Source organism: Bos mutus, chromosome 11 (assembly GCF_027580195.1).
Source record: "Bos mutus isolate GX-2022 chromosome 11, NWIPB_WYAK_1.1, whole genome shotgun sequence".
Classification (NCBI taxonomy): domain Eukaryota; kingdom Metazoa; phylum Chordata; class Mammalia; order Artiodactyla; family Bovidae; genus Bos; species Bos mutus.
The window spans coordinates 93,302,034-93,324,118 of record NC_091627.1 but is presented as its reverse complement, the minus strand read 5'-3'; the positions used below and the strand labels follow the sequence as shown (position 1 = coordinate 93,324,118).

The 22,085-nt window shown below is 36.0% G+C and overlaps 1 protein-coding gene and 1 non-coding gene across 2 annotated transcripts in view; one reads left to right on the top strand and one right to left on the bottom strand.

The window, feature by feature from the left end:
* Positions 1–206: 206 nt before the first annotated feature.
* The window catches only part of ZNF638 (zinc finger protein 638), a 147,910-nt gene continuing 126,031 nt past the window's right edge, over positions 207–22,085 (bottom strand). Inside the window, 10 exon segments of the mRNA XM_070379784.1 lie at positions 207–526; positions 2,256–2,374; positions 3,138–3,227; positions 6,192–6,296; positions 7,078–8,032; positions 9,876–9,941; positions 10,543–11,600; positions 11,603–11,760; positions 17,097–17,134; positions 19,896–20,021. Of these exon segments, the coding sequence (XP_070235885.1) occupies positions 461–526; positions 2,256–2,374; positions 3,138–3,227; positions 6,192–6,296; positions 7,078–8,032; positions 9,876–9,941; positions 10,543–11,600; positions 11,603–11,760; positions 17,097–17,134; positions 19,896–20,021 (2,781 nt within the window). The 3' untranslated portion in view covers positions 207–460.
* On the top strand, positions 20,676–20,747 carry TRNAC-GCA (transfer RNA cysteine (anticodon GCA)). Its single transcript has one exon. It is a non-coding gene; the product is annotated as a tRNA-Cys (tRNA).

The window sequence follows — 22,085 nt, the reverse complement described above, 5'->3', positions numbered from 1 at the left end:
TAAATTTTATCCAGAAAAACTGAAAATTTTAAGAAATCTTTGACCTGTACAAGGATAGCTGAAGCAAAGCCAAACACTGTCATGCCTTGATTCCTAGTAATGTAAGTAGGATCCCCAAGCACCCCAAGTCACAGTGGTTGTAGAGAAGCCTATCTGCAACCAGAGGCAAGCAAGTCTTCAATAAATCAGCCACAAACACAACATGATATTTTAAATATACAGTAGGAACATTTATTTTAACACTTCTAAAAGATATTTCTCCATGCCTGATGATTTGATATAAAAATCAAACCCATCATACTTTCCCCATCAGTCTCTCTACATCAAGGGCAATCAGAAATTTGTACAACATGAATATCTGCTTCTGAAACAAAAATTACAAATTAAGTGATAACAAAAATACACAAATCAACTGGACCCTAAACAAATTTCTAATGAATTCTTCCCCCCACCCCCTCAATCACCTAGAGCTTCTTTCTTCAGCCTCATTCTGCTCCTTTTCCTTTCTTTGCTTGGCCATGAACTTCTGTTAAAAGCAATTCATAATACAAAATATTTATTAGATGCTGCTTTGCTGTGTTACAATTATACCTAACACATTTCATTGTATTTACAATTTAATAAGCTTGATCCTACAAAATAAAGATTAAAGAAACAGTGCCTTATATTAACATTATTTCTTTTCATCAATCATCTGGTATTTATGATATAATATGCATTATATTGATGCTTGGGGACTCAGTGGTCAACAAGATAGGTAAGACCCTTTACCTCATGGAGCTTACATTCTAGTGGGGAAAGAGAAATAATAAACAATTAAGATAATTTGGGGGGTGGCAGTAAGTATTATAAGGGAAAGAAAGACAGTATAGTAAATGAGACTGATTCTTTTTTAGGTGGGAGGAGTTCTCTATTTTAGCTAGGTCTTTTCTCTGTCAAAGGCCTTTCAGGGAAGCTGTTGTTTGAGCTGGGATTTAAAAGATGATGAAGAACCAGTTAGACAAAAGGGGTTGCAAAAGGGCAAAGGAATAGCAATATAAAGGTGCAAAGGGCCTTTAATATAGGAAAAATAAAACAGAGACAAAAAAGCTGGAACATGGTGAGCAATAATAGGAGGTCAGAGAAGCAGAAAAGAATCAGATCATGTAGGGCCTTAAAGACCCACAATAAGAAGTTTGGATATTATTCTAAGGGTAATATGAAGCCAGTGGAAGATTTCGAGTGGAAAAGTGACATGATAACTTAAGAGCACAGGTAGCATAGCACAATGTTTAAGGGAACAAGCCTAGAATAAAACAAAAGTAGGTTCAAATCCTAAATCTGCCCCTAACTAGCTATGTGATCTTGGGGATTAGATCCTTGGGTTTAGATACTCTTTAAGTTGACTAGGGGATTGAATAAGCTTCCAGCAAATAAATAACAGCTCAAAGAATATTAGATGAGTGTCTGTGCCACAAATTAAATATAGAGGATACACAGAGCAACTCTCAAACATTCAGGAGGAAATGAGAACCACTGTTTCAACTCTGGCTAATGATGATTCTCTGGGGTTGTATTCTAAATGCTTCCCAAAGATATTTACAACTTAAAAAGGGGATAGTGGTAGTAAGGAAATGGTTTAAATAAAGTGGATTCTTTTGCTAGACAAGTCCAAAACATTAATACATTATGTGTCCATGACTCTGCAAGAGGGCATCAGATTATATAGTTTCCCACACTTTAATGGAGTGTCACATGGGACTGCTGCTGCTATTGCTGCTAAGTCGCTTCAGTCGTGTCCGACTCTGTGTGACCCCATAGACGGCAGCCCACCAGGCTCCCCCGTTCCTGGAATTCTCCAGGCAAGAACACTGGAGTGGGTTGCCATTTCCTTCTCCAATGCATGAAAGTGAAAAGTGAAAGTGAAGTCGCTCAGTTATGTCTGACTCCTAGCGACCCCATGGACTGCAGCCCACCAGGCTCCTCCATCCATGGGATTCTCCAAGCAGGAGTACTGGAGTGGGTTGCCATTGCCTTCTCCGGTCACATGGGACTAGTAATACACAAAATCTACTCTGGCAAATGCTACCAGAAAATAAGGAATAAAAACTAGAAGTTAGTGCCAAGATACAGTGAAGGACACAAATAAACTGGCACAAACCTTAAAAAGTTGTTTCAAGGGGAAAGAAGGTACATTTTATAAGGACACTTCAGTACTTTAACTGTAGTGACAACATCTGAAGATTCTATGAGGAGTTAAGAATAAAAAAACTTACCTCTGTATTTTGCTTATGACGTGTACTCTTGCAGTGATTTGTCATTGCTTTTTCATCTGAGTAGAAGAGGGAACAAATTGGACAGAAGAATCCAGCCTTCGGTACAAGAAAGTCTAAATCTTGAAAATTCAGAGAGAAAGGGAAGAGGAAGGGAAAAAAAAAATCAATTATATTCTTTCTATAGCTGTGTTAATAAATTTATCTAAACATGACAAACATACTACACACAGCATATACTTACATATATATGCAAACACAGCGATCAAGAGCAATTAAATTTCTAATCACGAAACTGAGGTCTTTATTTTTAAATGAATTCTACAATATTCCAGAGCTTCCAGGATGCCAGGGCACTGGAAAAGAATCTGGCAGTCTTTGAAATAAATCTCTTAAGCATCCACTGTTTTTTTTTTTTTTTTAAAGAAATGGTATAATGGTATGAAGAGGCAAAATGACAGGCAACTGTCTGCTTGAGGAATATATTAGGTAATGCCTAACACATTCAGATGCCCCCGGATCATCTGAGCTGGCCGGCTCAGCCCTGGCTCAGATGCCCCCCAGCTCATCTGAGCTGGCCATGAACAAAGTTTGCTAGCTAAGCTTTTCTAGCATGTCCTAATACTCAACTGTAATTTCTGTCTGGGAAAGTATAACTCAATTTTACCAGAGCAACAAAGAGAGTACCTATTCCAGACTTCAAGAGTGCAATAAAAATATCTTTGCCAGGTAAAAACACAGAAATGCCAGTGCGCAAAACTTGTTAATTTCCACTCTAATTATCTAAGCAAGTTCACCACATTACTTACCTAAACAACAGAATACTTATTATGATACTGAATCTTTATTTCACGTGGATAAGGAAAAATATCATTTTTACTTTACCTTCAGGGACATCAGGTGCCACTGATCTCCCTGAAGAGTCCTCAATCTTCTTGCGTTTCTGTTCTGGTTCTGAATCCTCTAATCCAGATTCTTCACCAACCAAAGTCATTAAATTTTTCAAAGAAAAAAAGTTACTCAAAATAGATTTACAGATTTGTCTTTTAATGTTTACGAAGTTGTGTTGGTTTCTGCTATACAATAACACGAATCAGCCATAATTATATATATACATCCCCTCCCTCCTGAGCCTCCCCCCTCCCCTCCCCCAATTCCACCCCTCTAGGTCATCACAGAGCACCAGACTGGGTCCCTGTGTTATACAGCAATTTCTTACCAACTATCCACTTCACACACAATAGTGTAAATATGTTGATACTACTTTCTCCATTCATCCCACTCACTCTCTCCCCCAACTGTGTCTACAAAGTTCATTCTTTACATTTGTATGTCCATTCCTTCACTGCAAATAGGTCCATTTCCAGATTTTGTGAGGCTAACATCAGATAATCCCTGCCTTCAAAGATTAATTTATGGATCATCTCTCTAAGGAAACCTTTCTCACCCAACTATTTTTCCAAGAGTCTTTATATATGGAATAAATGGGTAAATCAGTTCAACTTTATTAAATGGACTTAAGGATATGGGACTAAAGTTTAACAGCATATTTATACATGATTCCAGAAAAAATTCAAAGGTAAATGGGAGAAGTTCGAGTTCTACATTACGGATAACAGCATGTGTATGCAAAAGTGCTGGGTTGGGAGAAGAGTGTAGATTAAAGGGAAAAGCACACGAGCAGAGAATAATCCTGACAGCCTCTACAGAAGCCATTCCAACCAAGAAAAACAGAGTCTACACTGATGGACTAAGAGCCTTGTTACACTGAATCACAAGTAAAATTACAAACATTCAAATCCAGCAAAGTGAATTAACATCTAAGAAAGTACTCAATGTTATCAGCAGACTGCATAATATGATCTTGGGGGAAGACAAAACCAAAAACTGGTTCCAAGCAATTCTAGTTACCCTAAGTAGGTGAAATACCTAACTGTAATATAGCACTTGACAAATCTTTTATATATATATCCCATTTGGCTTTTAACACATATGAGATAGGCAGGTCAAATCATTACTATCCATATTTCTTCACAAAGGAGAAAGCAAAACCAAAAGAGGTAAGAAACTGATTTTGTTCAAGGTTGCATAGCCAGGAAGTGATGGGAGATTTGTGACTTCAAGTTCAGTGCTCTCCCCGTGTAACTGGGCCACCGTTTACCACATCTGAGGGGATGGCTAGAAACTACTGAATTCATTATTTACTCTTCTCTTATTCCTTTCATTTTATCAGTCATCAAGTCCCAAAGAGTTGATTAAAAAGACTGTCTCCCTTTTCTTGACTTGATGGTTAAAACAGCCTCCAGTCTCTTGCTGTAAGAATTTATTCCCTTACCAGAGTAACAAGCTTTCTCAAACACACTTGCTCCTACCATTCCAAAGGCACCTTTATCTAATAATAAAAACAACAATACCATGTATTATTAATATATATGTTACATAATAATTAAAAGATTAAAACAAATATTTTAAATTTAAAATTCTTTAAGAAATTACTTTCTTAAGCTAGGTTTTTCATCAAACATATTGCCCAATAATGAAAATAAATGGTTACAAAAGCAGTAAAGAAGTGATCCTTTCTTTATTTTTCTGTGGAAATGAGGCAGTACTAAGCAAGCTGACAGTTGAAGCTGCCGCATCACAGTAGAAATCCTCAGGGGGGGAAGCTCTGATGAAATCATGCTAGAAGCATTTGTCAGTTAGTAAAACCACTGACGGGCTTCCCTGGTGGCTCAGTGGTAAAGAATCTGCCTGCAATGCAGGAGACACAGTTTAACCCCTGGGTTGGGAAGATCCCCTGAAGAAGGAAATGGCAACTCACTCCAGTAACCTGGCCTGAGAAATCCTGTGGACAGAGGCACCTGGCAGACTACAGTCTGTGGGGTCACAAGAGTTGGACACAACTGAACAACTAAACAGCAACAAAACCACTGCCTATGGCTTGGTATCAAGGAGAGGTTAATGGAGAAGAATAGACAAAGAAGGAGTACCCACTTAACAGAGAGAGAGCATCAGGAAAAAGCACATGATCAAGAGTAACAAATGATACAGAGAAATCAAGTAAGACTAAAAAGAAAAAAAATTTTATCCAGTTTGACAAAAAGCAGAAAGGTTTCAAGTTTTTATTACACCTGGTTAGGAAATGGGAAAGGAAAGAGGCCTAAATAAACTGTGGAACAGCACTTAGGACCCAATTGAGAGCTAGGTCAGTGAGCTTGGACTGCATCACAGTTGGCCATTTTTCCTTAGAGAACATGGAATACAAAAGCAAGAGGGCAATGAGGATGCTGCAAAGAGAACGGTACAAGGAATTTAGCATTTTGCTATGAATATAACAGACACTGGAGAAGGGCATGGCAACCCACTACAGTATTCTTGCCTGGAGAATCCATGGACAGAGAAGCCTGGCAGGCTACAGTCGATGGGGTCACAGAGTCAGACAGGACTGAAGTGACTAACACACATAACATACATGGTAACAAATACTTGTCAAGTTAACTGGAGCATTCTAGATACTGTTTCTTATTTGTGTCAACATTAAGTTACATTAATGTTATTAAGACATCTTATTTAATTCATTGGCTGGCTACGTGCCAGCATCCACAAATCGAGGAACCTGGTCCACAAGGTGAGTTAGCTAGTAAACGATCCTTACTTGATGCTGCAACATGGTCAGAATACCTTTCATGGATCATTTCCATGAAAATTAGTAACATTTTTAGATAATATTTTTCTATTATCCCACTCCAATAATCTCTATAATGTCAAAGATAAAAACCTTTACCCAGATCTAACTATTAATAGGCTGCCTCCCCTCACTCCCATCCCTTGCCCTATTCAATCTTTTTTGACACTTTTCTTAGTAGATCTTTGGAACTTTAACCACCACCACCTCATGTCGTGTTACTCTCTCTCCCACTTCAATTAATCTTACTTTACCTTCACTAATTTGGAAGGCCTCTTCATCTTTCACTGGTTCCACTGTAACAACTTTTTCTGATGGTGGCATTTTTCCAATTCTAACTCTCTTGGTTGGCACTGTAGCTTTAAAGAGAAAGTCTAATTTATTACAACAGTTAACAGTGTTTAAATTAGTTTTAATTATGAATAACAACTTTAATACTTCTTTACAAAAAATACAGTATTACACAAATTTGGAAAGGAAACCTATTTCTAATAAATAGGAGACTCCTATTTTAAAACAGTCAGCATTAGTCTAAGCATTCTCCTTTTATTTTCCCATTTACCTTGACCCAAACTACACTTTCCTACCTGCTTTTCTTAAAGAACCTACAAACATTTTTTTCTATTTTGTTCCACAAGTCTGTGGGATCTTTCTAGTATTTTCCCTCTTAGTCTGGCTAAATCGCTTAAGATTTCTGTACTGGAAATTATCTTGCTCTCTCTGAAGTACTAAAAGTGAACTGCCCTATCATTGTATACCATCAAAATATTACTTAAAAGTGAAATGGGACCTTCACAAATTTTTCTAAATTCTATGTCTAAGCAAAAACTAGGAGGCAGTTAGATATAAATAGCCTTCTACTTATTAAAAGCTGTATTATTCTCAATAATACAAATATAACATTGTCATTCCAATTCTAATCTGGCTACCCTAGTTTGCCTTCTGTTTTTGTTATTTTTTTCTTGAGATACAGTAACTTAGGCATAATATCTGAACTAAGACAACTTTGTGAATCTTGAACATATTTCTTTGGAAAGTATCACTTGGCCACAATTATATCAGTAATACTATAAAATATATTAAAAAAAATTTAAATACAGTCCTCTCACAAAACAAAAATTACCACTTCTAAGTATCTACCTGCTGAACGTCTTTCAATCATGGTTTTCGGATTTTCTTCCATAACATTCTCATTTACTGGGCCCACTTGAGACAGAGCTTCAAGTTTTGTCTTCTTTTTGTCCACAGTTCTCTTTTTTCTATCACCTCTCTTATCAGTGGGATGGTCATTTTTCCTCTGTGTTAACTCAATTTTTAAATCATTGTCTCCATCTTCTTCCTCTCCAACTTCATCAACAGTAACAAAATTAAGCTCTTCTTTAAGATTGTTAAAATCTGCCAGAGAGTCTTCATCCTCTTCAGTTACTTCATCTAAAGTCACTAAATGCAGATCACTGCTGTCATCCTGTATTTCATCTACAGTAACTAAAGTAGAAGGGTCTTCAGGCATCTGAGAAGAAATGAACCCAAGAGAATCCCTTCCAGTATTTCCCTCATCTCCTTTAGTATTTAAAGCACCAAAACTGATATCTGCCGACTCATTTAAAGGTAGCTCTTCTACTTCCCCAATTTCATCCACAGTTACCAAGCGTTCCTGTTTGAGAAGATCTTGCTCTTCAGCCACAGACAGCACAGTAACATCTTTAGTTTCACTGTGAGAAATGCAATCATCTTGATCAATTAACTCATCTAATGTAAGAAGTGAGTTTGAATTTTTAACCATGTCTTCCACGTTTATGTCATCTTCATCAATTACTTCATCCACAGTGACTAGAGCTTGTGCTAGCTGTGCAGCTGCATCTTCCTCTTCCCCAATCTCATCCAATGTTACAAAAGATAACTCTCCCTCAACCACACGAGGAGCAGAGATCTTTCCCTTCTTCTTCTTTAAGTTCAGTTCAGAGGAAGGGGTATTTTTGAGAGCTTCTTTCCTTTTTCCCTTCAGTGGATTCTGCTTGACGTGAAAAGGATTTACTTCTTCTATAACCTCATCCACAGTAACAAATTCATCCAAATTAAATGGAAATAAAGGTTCCTGTTGGAAAAATTAAAGAAAAAAAAATCAGAACTGTGAATAACTGCTGATAACTGGCTAGGTCCCAAATAGTTTCAATAAATGTGCATGACATATCTATCATTTGTGAGAATTTCAAGAGATATAGTATGAGAATTTCAGCATAGAGATGTTTCCTACAGCTGAAATTATTTTTCAAAGCCCCAAAAAGCCAAAGAGTAAACAATGCCAAAGGTAAATCCTAACAATATCAATCCAATTTCAGTAAGATTACAATTATTTCCTAAATGATGTATGAATTTTAAAATATGATGCACAAAAATACTGCATTTAAAGCACTTATCAAACAATATAATGTAAAAGCTTACAGCTTCCATATGTTAAATGATATCTTCCAAGAGTTTTGGAGACTTCACAGACTACTAAAAGCACTTCAAATGAAACTAGAAAGTTAACAGCTAACTAGATTGTTCCACTGATGAATTTACACATATAATATATATTTTAAGATATGTAATATTAAGATACAGGCATACTTTGCAGATACATTTTTTACAAATTGAAGATTCATGAAAACCCCGTGATAAGCAAGTCTACTGGCTCCACTTTTTCAACAGCATCTTCTAACTTCATGTATCTGTCACATTTCAGTAATTCTCACATTCAAACATTTTCATCATTATTATATTTGTTATGATGATCTCTAGTTAGTGATCTTTGATACTTCTATTTACAAAAAGACTGTTATTGAAGGCTCAGATGATAGCGTTTTTTGGCAATAAGGTATTTTAAAATTAAGGTGTGCACATTTTCTGAAGACACAATGCAACTGCACACTTAACAGAGTACAGTATAGTACAAACATAACTTACATGTACTGGGAAACCAAAAAATTCATGTGACTCACTTTTATTGTGATATTCCTTTACTATGGCAATCTGGAATCAAGCCTGTAATATCTCTAAGGTATGCCTATGTAAGGTTTATGTTTTGAGAACGTTACACAGAAAATTTATTACTAAGATTTAATGACAAATATAACTACACGTAAAAAAAAATTAAAAAGAAACAGTTATCTGTGATTTGAAAAATGGTGCCAATACTAAAGAAAATAAATTCCTGGCAGGCCTCCTACGCATTTAGTATGCTATCAATGGCCAATTACTAGCAAACATGATAATGGCATTAGAATACATACCCCATTAATTTCGGGGCAGGAGGGGGAATCTGTACGCAATTGTACGATTAATTTATTAAGCCATGAAATAAACCATAATCCTTACTTCTGGCTTTTTAAACTAGTAACATTTCTCCTTGCTCTAATAAAATAGGCTCAAATTTATCCCCTACCAGAAGAAAAAAGTAAAATAACTGAAAAAATAATCTATGAGTAACAGAAACCTAAAATACCAAACAGCCAAATAAAAATTATAGTATGTTTATTTGGCAGTAGATGTCAGTAATCAGAAACTAAATCTTAGAGCCCATCTAGTTAGGGTATATTGAACTATACCAAAAGGACTACAAATTGGAGAGGACTCCAGTCAAAAGTCAATCTCCTTTACACACAAGATTTTATTCTGTATTATAACTTATTCCTATTGAGGGGAGACTGGAGGTGTCTCCCTTTCTAATTCCCTTTCCATCCTTATGTAACTTTTTGCTCCACACTAAGAACACAAACTATTTAGCTTAGCTCAAGGTCAGAAAACAAACTGGTAGTAAGGTCGAAATTAAAATATCTCATTCCTGTCCCTTGCTCTGTATCAAGCTAATTATTATAGGAGAGACACAAGTTACAAGGCAGACGAACTCTTACGGAATGATGGAACAGATGGGTCCATATTAGTGGACTGTTTCTTACCTCTTTGGATTTTGAACTTCTACCAGTGGTATTTTTAGGATTCTTAGTGTTTTGCCCTGTCAAAGTCTGAAATATTAAATAAGAAACACAGAAAAACAGAATTTACAACTAATTATTAATGTCCTTTAAAACAAACAAAAAAAGAAAGCAGAAAGCAAATATTACCCAAACACATTCAATGATACAAATATTTAATAGGTATTCCAAGTGAAGTCAACAATCATTTAACGGTACAGGCATCATCTCCATAAACTGTAGTTCAACTCAGTTTTACTAATCTTTTCTTCTCAATAGCTACAATGTCTATCAGTAAGTTGATAAATGAAGCTTCAATTTAAAAGAGAAAACGGTTTCCCATTTCAGAAGCAGGATGTTAAATCACTGCAGGAGTGTCACTGCAGAATTATTTTTAAATCCAAAGTTTTATTACTGACCATATTTTATCCAAATAATGCTTTCACATGTTAATAAATTACAAATTTCAGCTTATTATTCTAAGTGTCTACTGGCTTAAATCAATGGAGTCATTTAAGAAAGGGAAAAGGGAGCTTGGGGGCAAAAGGAGTGAGGAGATGAAAGTATAAAACGGAATTACATCTCCTACTCCTTAGCTACAATAGAGAGACTAATCACTTCAAAGACACTTAGTTCTTCCTACCCTCCTCACCTTATTGTTGCTGTCATCCCGTTTCATGATGGAAGGTTTAGCCTCTGTTTCCTGAGGCTGTTTTGTAACATCCCTGTAATCCAGTTTAGAATCTTTGCCTTGCAGGGCTGAGATCCTTCCACTGCTTCCTCTGGTAACACCGCTCTGAATGGGTTTTAATTTACTGCTGTTTTCAGCCACGCCTGACCTGGCACTTGTAGGTTTAAGTAGACCCGATTCCTTGGCTGAAAGCCTCTTTTCAGCATTTATTTGATCTCTGAGTACAGATTTTAGAAAACTTTTCTGGTTTTCAGATTTTGAAGCTGTAGCTCTTGCCTTTGTAGAAGAGACCACATCAGCCTTGATGCCTGATTTACTGCTAGATGCATTTGATGCAACCAGCATACTGATTTTACTAGTTTCATCAGGCTTATTGGCCTGAACCACTGTTTTATTTGGACATGCCTTGGTCACTGAGTTTTCTGCAGGCTTTTCTTTCACTGCAGCTACAACCTTATCCAGCTTCTCTGTAACCATCCTATCATTCTTCTCAGCTTTCTCTCTTCCTGTTTTCAGATCCATTCTGGCTTCCTTAGTATTTAATTCATTCTCCTCCTTCTCATCCATGTTAGTTTTTTCAGAAATTCCCTTTGTGCTCACTGCCTGCTCATCCCCAGTGGAAATTCCAGGTACTAAGGCCACAACACAAGTAGATGGTACTATTTCTGAAACAGTTTCTTGTTTGTCTACTTCAGCTACAGCTTCTATCATAGACTCTGTAATCCCAGAAAAGAAATCTGCTTCAGATGGAGAGTCTTCTAGAATTCCTTTGATGTTCCTTTCTTCTATAAATGTATTATCAGAGGTTGATAACTCTGTTTCCGGGTTAATAATTTCTGTCTCTTCCTTCTCAAAGTCACCGGTATACACCTGCTGATTTAAAACAGATTCCCCTACATTTTCAGTGAATAAGTCAATACTGGCTGACGTGGATGCTACAAGAGGAATTTCCACTTTGACCTCCTCTCCTTGAGTTTCAACTTCAACTGTTTCAAGAGCAAAATCAGAGACACACAGTGTTTTTCTGGTTCTTCCTCAAAAGGCTCTTTCTGCTGTATAAAAGTTCCTGTTTGAACGCTGGGAACAGATTCTTCTTCAACCTCACTAGGTTTAATAGAGGGACTATCAGCTGTTGTTTGCACCTCACTTTCATCAACTGGACTGTTTTTCAAGTCAGGGCTATAAGTATTTAAAAACAAAAAGAATACAAACAAAAACACAAACAAAAATCAAACTATGATGAGAATTCAACCATTATAAATAACCCTGCCTATGCTAACTGTCAAGACTTCCTAATGCAATAGTGATAAGCACTGGGAAATCCAGTCAATCAACATTAAAATGGTTAAGAAGTTTTGATGTAAATATACAGATAACATAAAATTTTAAAAAGAGCCTCCACTGCACTAAGGATTTCCTTTGAGCTCAATGAAATAATGGCAATATTATGACCACTGGTATGAGCCTTTTACCCACGTAAGTTATAACCATTTTTTCCCCCCCTGTGTCATTACCCCCCGCCCGATATTAGAAGGCTAAATGTGAATTCAAGACATTGCAAATTATTAGATCCTAGCTTCCCATCAGTAAAATATGTTCATGGTTCATGTAACTAATGACTCATGCTTTAAAATTTACAATTCTCTAAGTGAGCCTTACCAAAAAGGAACATAAACAGAAAGTGCAAGTTCACACTCTTAATATGTCACCTCTTTCTTTAGGATATGAAACAGATTTGTTTTTAATTTCCCAAGAACTGTATTTGTTAGTAATACTTATAAGAAAACTTTCTTGGGAAATACCTTTTAAATACTCTTGTCAGAAATTTAAAGTTAGTGGCAAAGCTGATAAGATCACCTTTACATAAACATGTAGTCTTATTATAAAGTGTGTAGGTGCCTTTGCTATATCACAAGAAAGATGTTAAAATCTTTCCAGTTATAGAGAATAATTAAAGATATGCTACTCTTCAGTTACCACAAGATGATGTATTATCTGTGTCCTGAGACATTAATAATATTTCAAAAATTTGGAAAAACTGCTATACATTAGGGTCTAATCATATGAGCCAATAAACAATTTCTCCCTCCCTCAAAGATTGTAAACTTAAAATTCCAAAAGAGAAAACTTTCCTAAGAGATCAGAGAAACACCTCTTGAATAGGAAAGCTGTTAAGGCAAACAGTTTCAAGAATTTATTTAAGTTAAAAAGTCAGCAACCACAGACTTTAATCAAATAATATTCTATTCATCTGTATAAGCTACCCTTTGTATACTTGAAAAGATTTAAAGACTTTTATTTGAAATAATTCACATCCCTTATATTAAAATATAAAATGGCTGACATTTGATGTCCCAAATTCTAACACATCAAGAAAAAACTTGTTGCCAAGCACAAATATGACAAAGATGAGAAAAAGCTGTGATATTCAGTTAAAGCAGTCATGTAAATATTACTTCTCAAAACGTGAGCTTTCATTTTTAAGTTTCATTTTTAAGAGACTGATTTCCAATAATGATTTAATTCAAATTCCTGCCTCATTACAGAACTGCACAGTAACCCTAAAGGCTTTACAAGTTAAGGCTATATGAAACTACCAATTTATCGGGCTTTAGAAAGAGAAAACTGGTGATTTTGATTCCTGGCTCTAGGATATAGCCAAGTCCTTCCTGTCTACCATATTTCAATTTTGTCAATAAATTTAAAAAGCTATTATCTTTTTAACATAATGAATCACTATGCAGGTCCACACTTCGGACAGACAGCATGAGCCTACTTGGGAAAACAGCTTAATTCTGTATTTGTTCTTGTGTGTCAGTCTTTTAAAATTATACTGCTTTCTTCACAGGATTCAAATAGTATCTAGTTTTCTGGCTAATATGGAAAAAGTTTCAGTGTTCACCAAGTTAGCTTGGAGAGTCAGTTTGAGAAGTCAGATAAGTGAAAGTATTAACACCAGAGTCAAAAAACCAGTCTCTTAAAAGATCAAAGAAAACAAAGTCATATTCTGGAAACTAGACCAAAAAAGGACTTCAGGAAGGCAGGATTCAGTACAGAGGTATCTAATTTCCCATTCCTGTCCTATCCCCATCCCACCATAACACTAGGGTTTCAAAACCTTCAGAAAAGGTATACAATAAAAGTTGGCCATGAGATCAAAGATTAACACCATACACACACTTTCCATGTTTCACAATAAAGGACAGAAACTGTAAGGACCTAACAGAAGCAGAAGAGATTAACATGTGGCAAGAATACACAGAAGAACTGTACAAAAAAGGTCTTAATGATCCAGATAACCATGATGGTATGGTCATTCATCTAGAGCCAGACATCCTGGGGTGTGAAAGTCAAGTGGGTCTTAGGAAGCATCACTATGAACAAAGGTAGGGGAGGCGATGGAATTTCGGCAGATCTATTTCAAATCCTAAAACACGGTGCTGATAAAGTGCTGCACTCAATATGCCAGCACATTTGGCAAAACTCAGCAGTGGCCACAGGACTGGAAAAGGTCAGTTTTCATTCCAATCCCAAAGAAAGGCAATGCCAAAGAATGCTGAAACTACTGCACAATTGCACTCATCTCACATGCTAGCAAAGTAATGCTGAAAGTTCTCCAAGCGAGTTTTCAACAATACATGAACCAAGGACTTCCAGATGTTCAAGCTGGATTTAGAAAAAGCAGAGTAACTAGAGAATCAAATTGCCAACATCCATTAGATCATCAAAAAAGCAAGAGAGTTCCAGAAAAACATCTACTTCATCCACCTTACCTGCCTTGTGAGAAACCTGTATGTAGGTCAAGAAGGAACAGAACCACAAACAGAACAACTGGTTCAAAACTGGGAAAGGAGTAAGTCAAGGCTATATATTATTACCCTGTCTCTTTAACTTATATGCAGAGTATGTCATACGAAACACAGAGCTGGATGAATCACAAGCTTGAACCAAGACTGACAGGAAGTATCAACAATCTCAGATATGCAGATAATACCACTCTAATGGCACAAAGTGAAGAGGAACTAAAGAGCTTCTTGGTAAGGGTGAAAGAATGAAAAAGATGCCTTGAAACTCAACATTAAAAAAATGAAGACCATGGCACCGGGTCCCATTACTTCATGGCAAATAGATGGGGAAAATATGGAAACAGTGACAGATTTTATTTTCCTGGGATACAAAATCACTGTGGATAGTGATTGCATCCATGTAATTAAATGGATTGCTTGCTCCTTGGAAGAAAAGCTTTGACAAACCTAGACAGCATATTAAAAAGTAGAGACATCAGTTTGCTGACAAAGATACAAAGCGATGGTTTTTCCAGTAGCTATGTGTGATGTGAGAGTTTGTAAAGAAGGCTGAGTGCTGAAGAACTGACACTTTCAAATTGTTGTGCTGGAGAAGACTTTTGAGAGACCCTTGGACAGCAAGGAGATCAAATCAGTCAATCCTAAAGGCAATCAATCCTGAATATTCATTGGAAGGACTGATGCTGAAATCTCCAATACTTTAGCCACCTGATGGGAGGAGGTGACTCACTGGAAAAGACCCTGATGCTGGGAAAGACTGAGGGCAGGAGAAGGGGTCAATAGTGGATGAGACGGCATCACTGATTCAATGGACATGAGTTTGAGCAAACTCCAGGAGAAATAGTAGAGGACAGGGAAGTGTGGTGTGCTGCAGTCCACTGGGTCGCAAAGTCAGACACGATTTAGCGACTGAACAACAACATACTTCCAAGAAACTTTAGAATGAGACATAACACTGAAGATTAGTTACAGCCACTGAGTTTTTCCCAACATTATTAATGAACTTGCAAACACTTCATTTTGCACCCTTAATCACATGATAAATAATGCTGACATGGGGGGCAGTTAGAACAGGTAAAATGCAGAATTTTATTAAATTAGTAATATATCCATGTGAGATTTCTTTTAAAAAGCAAACGCTTTACATTAATTATAAACAAGAGGATCATATTAATGAATTAGTATCCATAAGTGCTTTAACAAAAAAAAGGAACAAGCACCAGTATTTTCTCAGGATCACTCCAATAAAGAAATGTGAATAAAAGAGAAAAAAAAGAAATGTGAAGTATTCAGCAATATCCCATATCTCTTTTCTCTAATGTCATGCATATCAGAAAAAAATTATTGCAAAATGGAAATTAAAAAATTATTAGTGCTAGAACTTTAAAAATTCTTTTTATAAGCTCAGACAACTATCTGTAAATTAAGACACACCTGATTTTAAAAGTCAAAACAATGAAAGAGAAAATGACCAAAACACATACAATACCTATTCTTTCACACATGAAAGAAACTGTCAAATGAAATATATAAAGTGGATTTTTGGAAGAGCCTACTTACTTACAAGCCAGTTACTGTGCCCAAACTGCAGGTCTATTTACACTACCACATGTGGCACTGTTATTTATTCAGTCCTTTGTAGGCTTTTAGCAAACACTATTTAGCAAAATAGCAAACACTGCTATTGGTTTCTACTTCTTAGGCATGTAAATATAACTGGTACAATGATGTGCAACTTAAAAAAGTCTGTGTGAACCCATATAGCAAATCTATTGCTTATAAATATACTTATAATCAGCTTTATCATTTAAAAGTCTCATTTGATAAAAACTGAGACAAAAACTTGTAAGAAATTCTGTTTTTCAGGCATCTTACAATTAGGCAGTGTATCAAATAATATAAACTTCCCATATTTAAACACTCAAACTCCTCCTTCAAATTGATAAGCTCTTACTACAACTGACTAAGAAGTAAGGGTAAACTCCTTACTATAAAAGAGAAAGAATTCTCAATGAGTGATTCCCAATGATGAGGAGTAAAATGGGGGTTTATTCATCGGTGCGACAAAGGTGGTAATGAGTATGGTATTTATCAGGATGAGAAAGTCACTAAGCAGAGGATATACCATATGTGGTCCAAAAAAGTGGTGAGTTACTAGTTTGTATAGACTCTGAAGAACAAACTTTCAACCTCTGAAAATATAAAGCAGTGTACATATTATTTTGTTTTATACCAAAATATACACTAAATAGTATCTTTTTCGTTTTAAAAACTCAATGAACTTTCAAAAGGTTCTACAAAAAAATTGAAAATTTACTATTGTGCCTAACTATTTTGGAATAGAAAAGTCTAGCAAATAGTGATAACACAGTTGAATTGTTCAAGTCTTAGCAAAACATTTTATAAAGAAGTCAAATTTATATATTTAATATAAACTGTGTGTATACATTCTCTTTTCCTTTAAAAAAAAAAACAATTCAGTAAATATCTGAAAGAGACCAAAAACAACACTAACAAAAGGCCCGAAAGTCAAACATAGGCCCCTAAAACCCCCAAACAAAACAAAAAACACCCTGACAACACTCATATACACACAGAATTATCATGAAAGATAAACTTTTTATTATAAGTAAACAATTACCATAAAATACAGAAATAAAATTCAGTAATTAACTTATAAAAAGTGTTAGCAAACTTAAAGAAACATACCTTTCCTTTCCTAGTTCTGGGTCTTTCTCAGCTTTCACCTGTAATATAATTCCATATTTTATTAGGGTCTATTCTACTGGATTTCAAATATTTAATTCATCAATGCAGTGTTTTCAGTTCTTAAAAATCTAAGCTAAAAAAGACAAAACCATACCTTAAAAATACATCAAAACAGGTAGTTCTCAGTGTCCATATAATTATCATGTTCTAGAACTTTTCCCCCATTTTTAAAAGCTCTAAATAAGGTTATACAGAATAAATGATACACAGAAATTAATGAGAAAAATAAGTTTCCATAAGTACATAGGAAAAATTTTAACTTTAAAAGCCTGGCAATGCCACTTCTGCTAAGAATAAAAACCTGAAATATCAACATCTTTTTGTGTGAAATTATAATTTTAAAAGACTTCTATTAATATTTATAAGGGAGACTGCTGCTACTGTTGACAAGTCGCTTCAGTCGTGTCCGACTCTGTGCGACCCCATAGACGGCAGCCCACCAGGTTCCCCCATCTTTGGGATTCTTCAAGCAAGAACACTGGACTGGGTTGCCATTTCCTTCTCCAATGCATGAAAGTGAAAAGTGAAAGTGAAGTCGCTCAGTCGTGCCCGACCCTCAGCGACCCCATGAACTGCAGCCTTCCAGGCTCCTCCATCCATGGGATTTTCCAGGCAAGAGTATTGGATTGGGTTGCCATTGCCTTCTCCAAACTAGTTAAAAAGCTTTCTACACAAAACATATAGAAATCCTGGACAAATTTTAACAACAATCCTTTTAAACATATATCTGAACCACCAAGAAAGCAATGTCCTGGAGCCCAAAATGAAAGAAGCAGGAATTAAAATTCAGTGCTTATGTACCAAGCATTGATCCAGGCACTTAGGATACATCACTGAACAAAAGAGCAAAAATATCCAGGTTTCAGAACTTTTACATACTAGCTGAAGGCTTTTTTTGGGGGGAATCATGTGTACTGAACTGAGAATGATACTTCTTTAGATCTTGTCAGATTAAAAGCTGAGAACTATATTATATAAAAACTGAATAATATTTCTAGAGAGGTTCCTGGTGTGAGAGTTCACATCCCAGAGTAAAGGCCTTCTTTACTAGGATACCTGGTAAGGTATTGCGCCTACACTGTAATGATACATAAAGAAAACTAAAGATGGCAGTATAAACCCTATCCATAGTGCTTACCAGCAGTTTTCTCTTGAGAAAACTTCTTAGAAAAAAACCAACCTATATGATAGTGAAGGAAATCTATACCAGATACCTGTATTAGCTAACTTGCTTTATTCGTAAATTAGTCAGAGAGAAACAAATGCACAAAAGAGAACAAGTTAAGCATACAAAAAAAAGATATTTCAGAGAACTCCTTTAAAAAGAACTCTAAAGAATACTCTCTAAAGAACTGTTCTTAAAATTTTTTAAATTCAATAGGATATAGCATCCACAGTATCAGTACAAGTGCTACTTTCAGAAAGACAGAATATTAAACTTTGAAGAGAATATTCAAAGACATAAGAGAAAAATTTTCCTCAGGTGAAGAAGGAATATACTAATTTTTAGATCTGAAGAATGTAGAAAATAAAATCCAAACCAAGTTCAAACCTTGTTCACTGTACTTACTGATCCTCCCAAATCACCAAACTGTCCTTAAGGCCTTGGCGCTTATTTTCTCTAAAAACCTCTTCTCCTTGCTATGTTAGTAGAACTTGCTCTCTTCTTTCTTTTACGTTTCTCAAATAATTCTTTCTCAGAGGGGCCTGACCAGTCTAAAATACACATATCCCCCTGGCATACCCGGTCATTCAGCACTCTGTATCCTTTTAGCTTGATTTGTCTCCACAGTACTTCACAGCACTTTTCAACCACCTGACACACACACAACGTATTGCAGCTAACCTATTTTATAATAGATAAGGTGTATATGTGTGTGTGAATTATCTACAGTCTGTCTTCTCCACTAAAAAAACAAACAATAAAAGAACAGTATGGGCAAAGAATTCTTCACCTAAACACATTATCAATGAAATAAGTAAGAGAAAAATAAAGTCATTTCCAAATATGCAGGGATTCAAAAGGTCTACTGGCCACATATACTTTCTGGGAAAATTAGTTGACAATGTATTCTAGCAAACAGAAAGTAATCCAAGAGAATAGGAGATACGGAGTCCAAGAAATAACAGATGTAACTCAGAAGACCAATAAAAAGAAAAGCAGAGGTATACAGGTGCTTAACAAAGCAAATGACCATAAATTCAGAACAGAGCGTGAGAAAAACAGCTCTGAGAGCAGATTCAAAAAATAGTAATTAAGTTATATGACCTGAGTAACACGACGACAGTGTTTTTACTATGGTGCAAGCCAAGAAACTGTAAAATTTTATTTCTTATAAAAGAAGAGAGTTTATAAGTAATTTAACAAAAGAAAAAAACAAACATCTATCAGGAGAAAGTAAAAATGGACTCAGTGTAGATTCTGCATTCTGGAGATAATCATGCTATGAATATTGAATTGCTCTGCATGTATGACCATATATGCTACATTTCCTAAGATTACCTCAATTTATTCTCATTTAGACAAATTCACAGTTTCATAAATTATAAAAACTGGAATAGTGATTGCAAAATAAAATTTTAAAACAAACTATCTGAACTCATAACCAGTTTGACTACTGCCCAAGAATAATTCTCAAAATTACTTTCAGATTATATCCTCTAGCTTTGGGAGAATAACCTTTATGTCTCCTTCATTTTCTAAAAGCACAAACAAAAACTGATACAAAATCATCTTACCTCTGATGAGTCCATCTTTGGAGATAATGTGCAGGTCAATACATGGTCACCTATGTTCTGTGGGTTTTGTTTCAGAAAGCTGTACATTGACTGAGCAGATTCAGGGCTATCTAACTGAAGAATTGCCTTGGAGAAGACAAAAAAATATTAAGTTTCTTAAAAAATTAAAAGTAAAATTACCATAAGATCTAGCAATTTCATTTTTTAATATATACCTAAAAAGAATTGAAAGCCAGAACTGGAGCAAGTATTTGTACATGCATGTTCATACAGTATTATTCACACAGTCAAAAGCAAAAAAAAAAAAAAAAAAAAAGGCAAAAGTAACCCCAAGTGTCAACCAACACGAGTAGACAGATAAAATGTGGTTCATGCATATAATGGGATATTTTATCAGCCTCAGCCTCAAAAATGAAGGAAATTCTGACACAGGCTACAAAGCATGCTGAAGACATTATGCTAAGTGAAATAAACCAGACACAAAGGGACAAATATTGTACAATTCCACTTATATGAGGTACCTAAAATATCAATAGTCAAATTCAGAGAGACAAAAATGTGAATGGTAGAGTGGTGGTTGCCAGGAGCTACGAAAAGAGGGAATGGGGAGTTCCTGTTTAATGGATAGGAAGTCTCAGTTTATAAGGAGCTCTGGAGATGGAGAGTGGTGATGGCTGAACAATAATGTAAATATGGTTAGCACTACTTTGACAAACATGATTTAAGAAATTTCTTAAACATGTCAAAGGAATTACTATCTACTACTTGGTAGATCGGGCTTCCCGGGTGGCTCAGATGGTAAAGCTTCTGCCTGCAGTGCAGGAGACCCAGGTTCGATCCCTGGGTTGGGAAGATCCCCTGGAGAAGGAAATGGCAACCCACTCCAGTACTCTTGCCTGGAAAATTCCATGGACTGAGGAGCCTGGTAGGCTACAGTCCATGGGGTTGCAAAGAGTCAGACATGACTGAGCGACTTCCTTTCACTTCACTTCTACTTGGGAGATCGGGTGTATTTTATGGAGCAAATACTGTCAAGTTTGCTATAAAATCCTTTTGAACTTTCTAGGTAATATACGGTTGTGTCCATGTCTGCTTAGTCATGTCCGACTCTTTGCTACCCCATGGGCTGTAGCCTGCCAGGCTCCTCTGTCCATGGGATTTGGAATGGGTTGTCATTTCCTCCTCCAGGGCTCTTCTCAACCAAACCCTAATTTTCATGGGCACATGTGTGAATTAAGAAAAGACAGAGGGTACAGCAAATGTAAAAAGGATTTATCTTTTTGGCTTTAGCCAAATTATGAAAATAAGGAATGGTTATTTCTACTTCTTTACATATAACTTAACAGAGTTATCTCTGTGTGTTTTAACACTGGAAAGGACTTTAGAAAATACCTGGTTGACACTCTTTCCTTTTACAAATAAGAACTAAAAGTGTAAACAACTTAGCTAAGGTCACAAAGGTACTTAAGGCTAGATGAACTCAAGTCTAAACTTCCCCATAAGATAATGGTCTTTGCACACTTATCTTTCTACCTTGTGCAAGTCTCTATTTCCCCTTAAAACTAGGAGTTCTTCCTTCTTATTACAGCCCAGTAGAAAATAAAACGGTATATTATAATTCTGCTCAGAGACTGAATAATGTTTACAGTTCAGAAGTTGAATTAAAAGTTGCAAACTGTACTGAACACAGAGTTCAGCTACATATTCTACATCATGAGAAACACTGGGCTGGAGGAAGCACAAGCTGGAATCAAGATTGCAAGGAGAAATATCAATAACCTCAGATATGCAGATGATACCACCCTTATAGTAGAAAGTGAAGAGGAACTAAAAAGCCTCTTGATGAAAGTGAAAGGGGAGAATGAAAAAGTTGGCTTAAAGCTCAACATTCAGAAAACGAAGATCATGGCATCTGGTCCCATCACTTCATGGCAAAAAGATGGGCAAACAGTGGAAACAGTGTCAGACTTTATTTTGGGGGGCTCCAAAATCACTGCAGATGGTGAATGCAGCCATGAAATTAAGACGCTTACTCCTTGGAAGTCATGACCAACCTAGACAGCATATTAAAAAGCAGAGACATTACTTTGTCAACAAAGGTCCATCTAATCAAGGCTACGGTTTTTCCTGTGGTTATGTATGGATGTGAGAGTTGGACTATAAAGAAAGCTGAGTGCCGAAGAATTGATG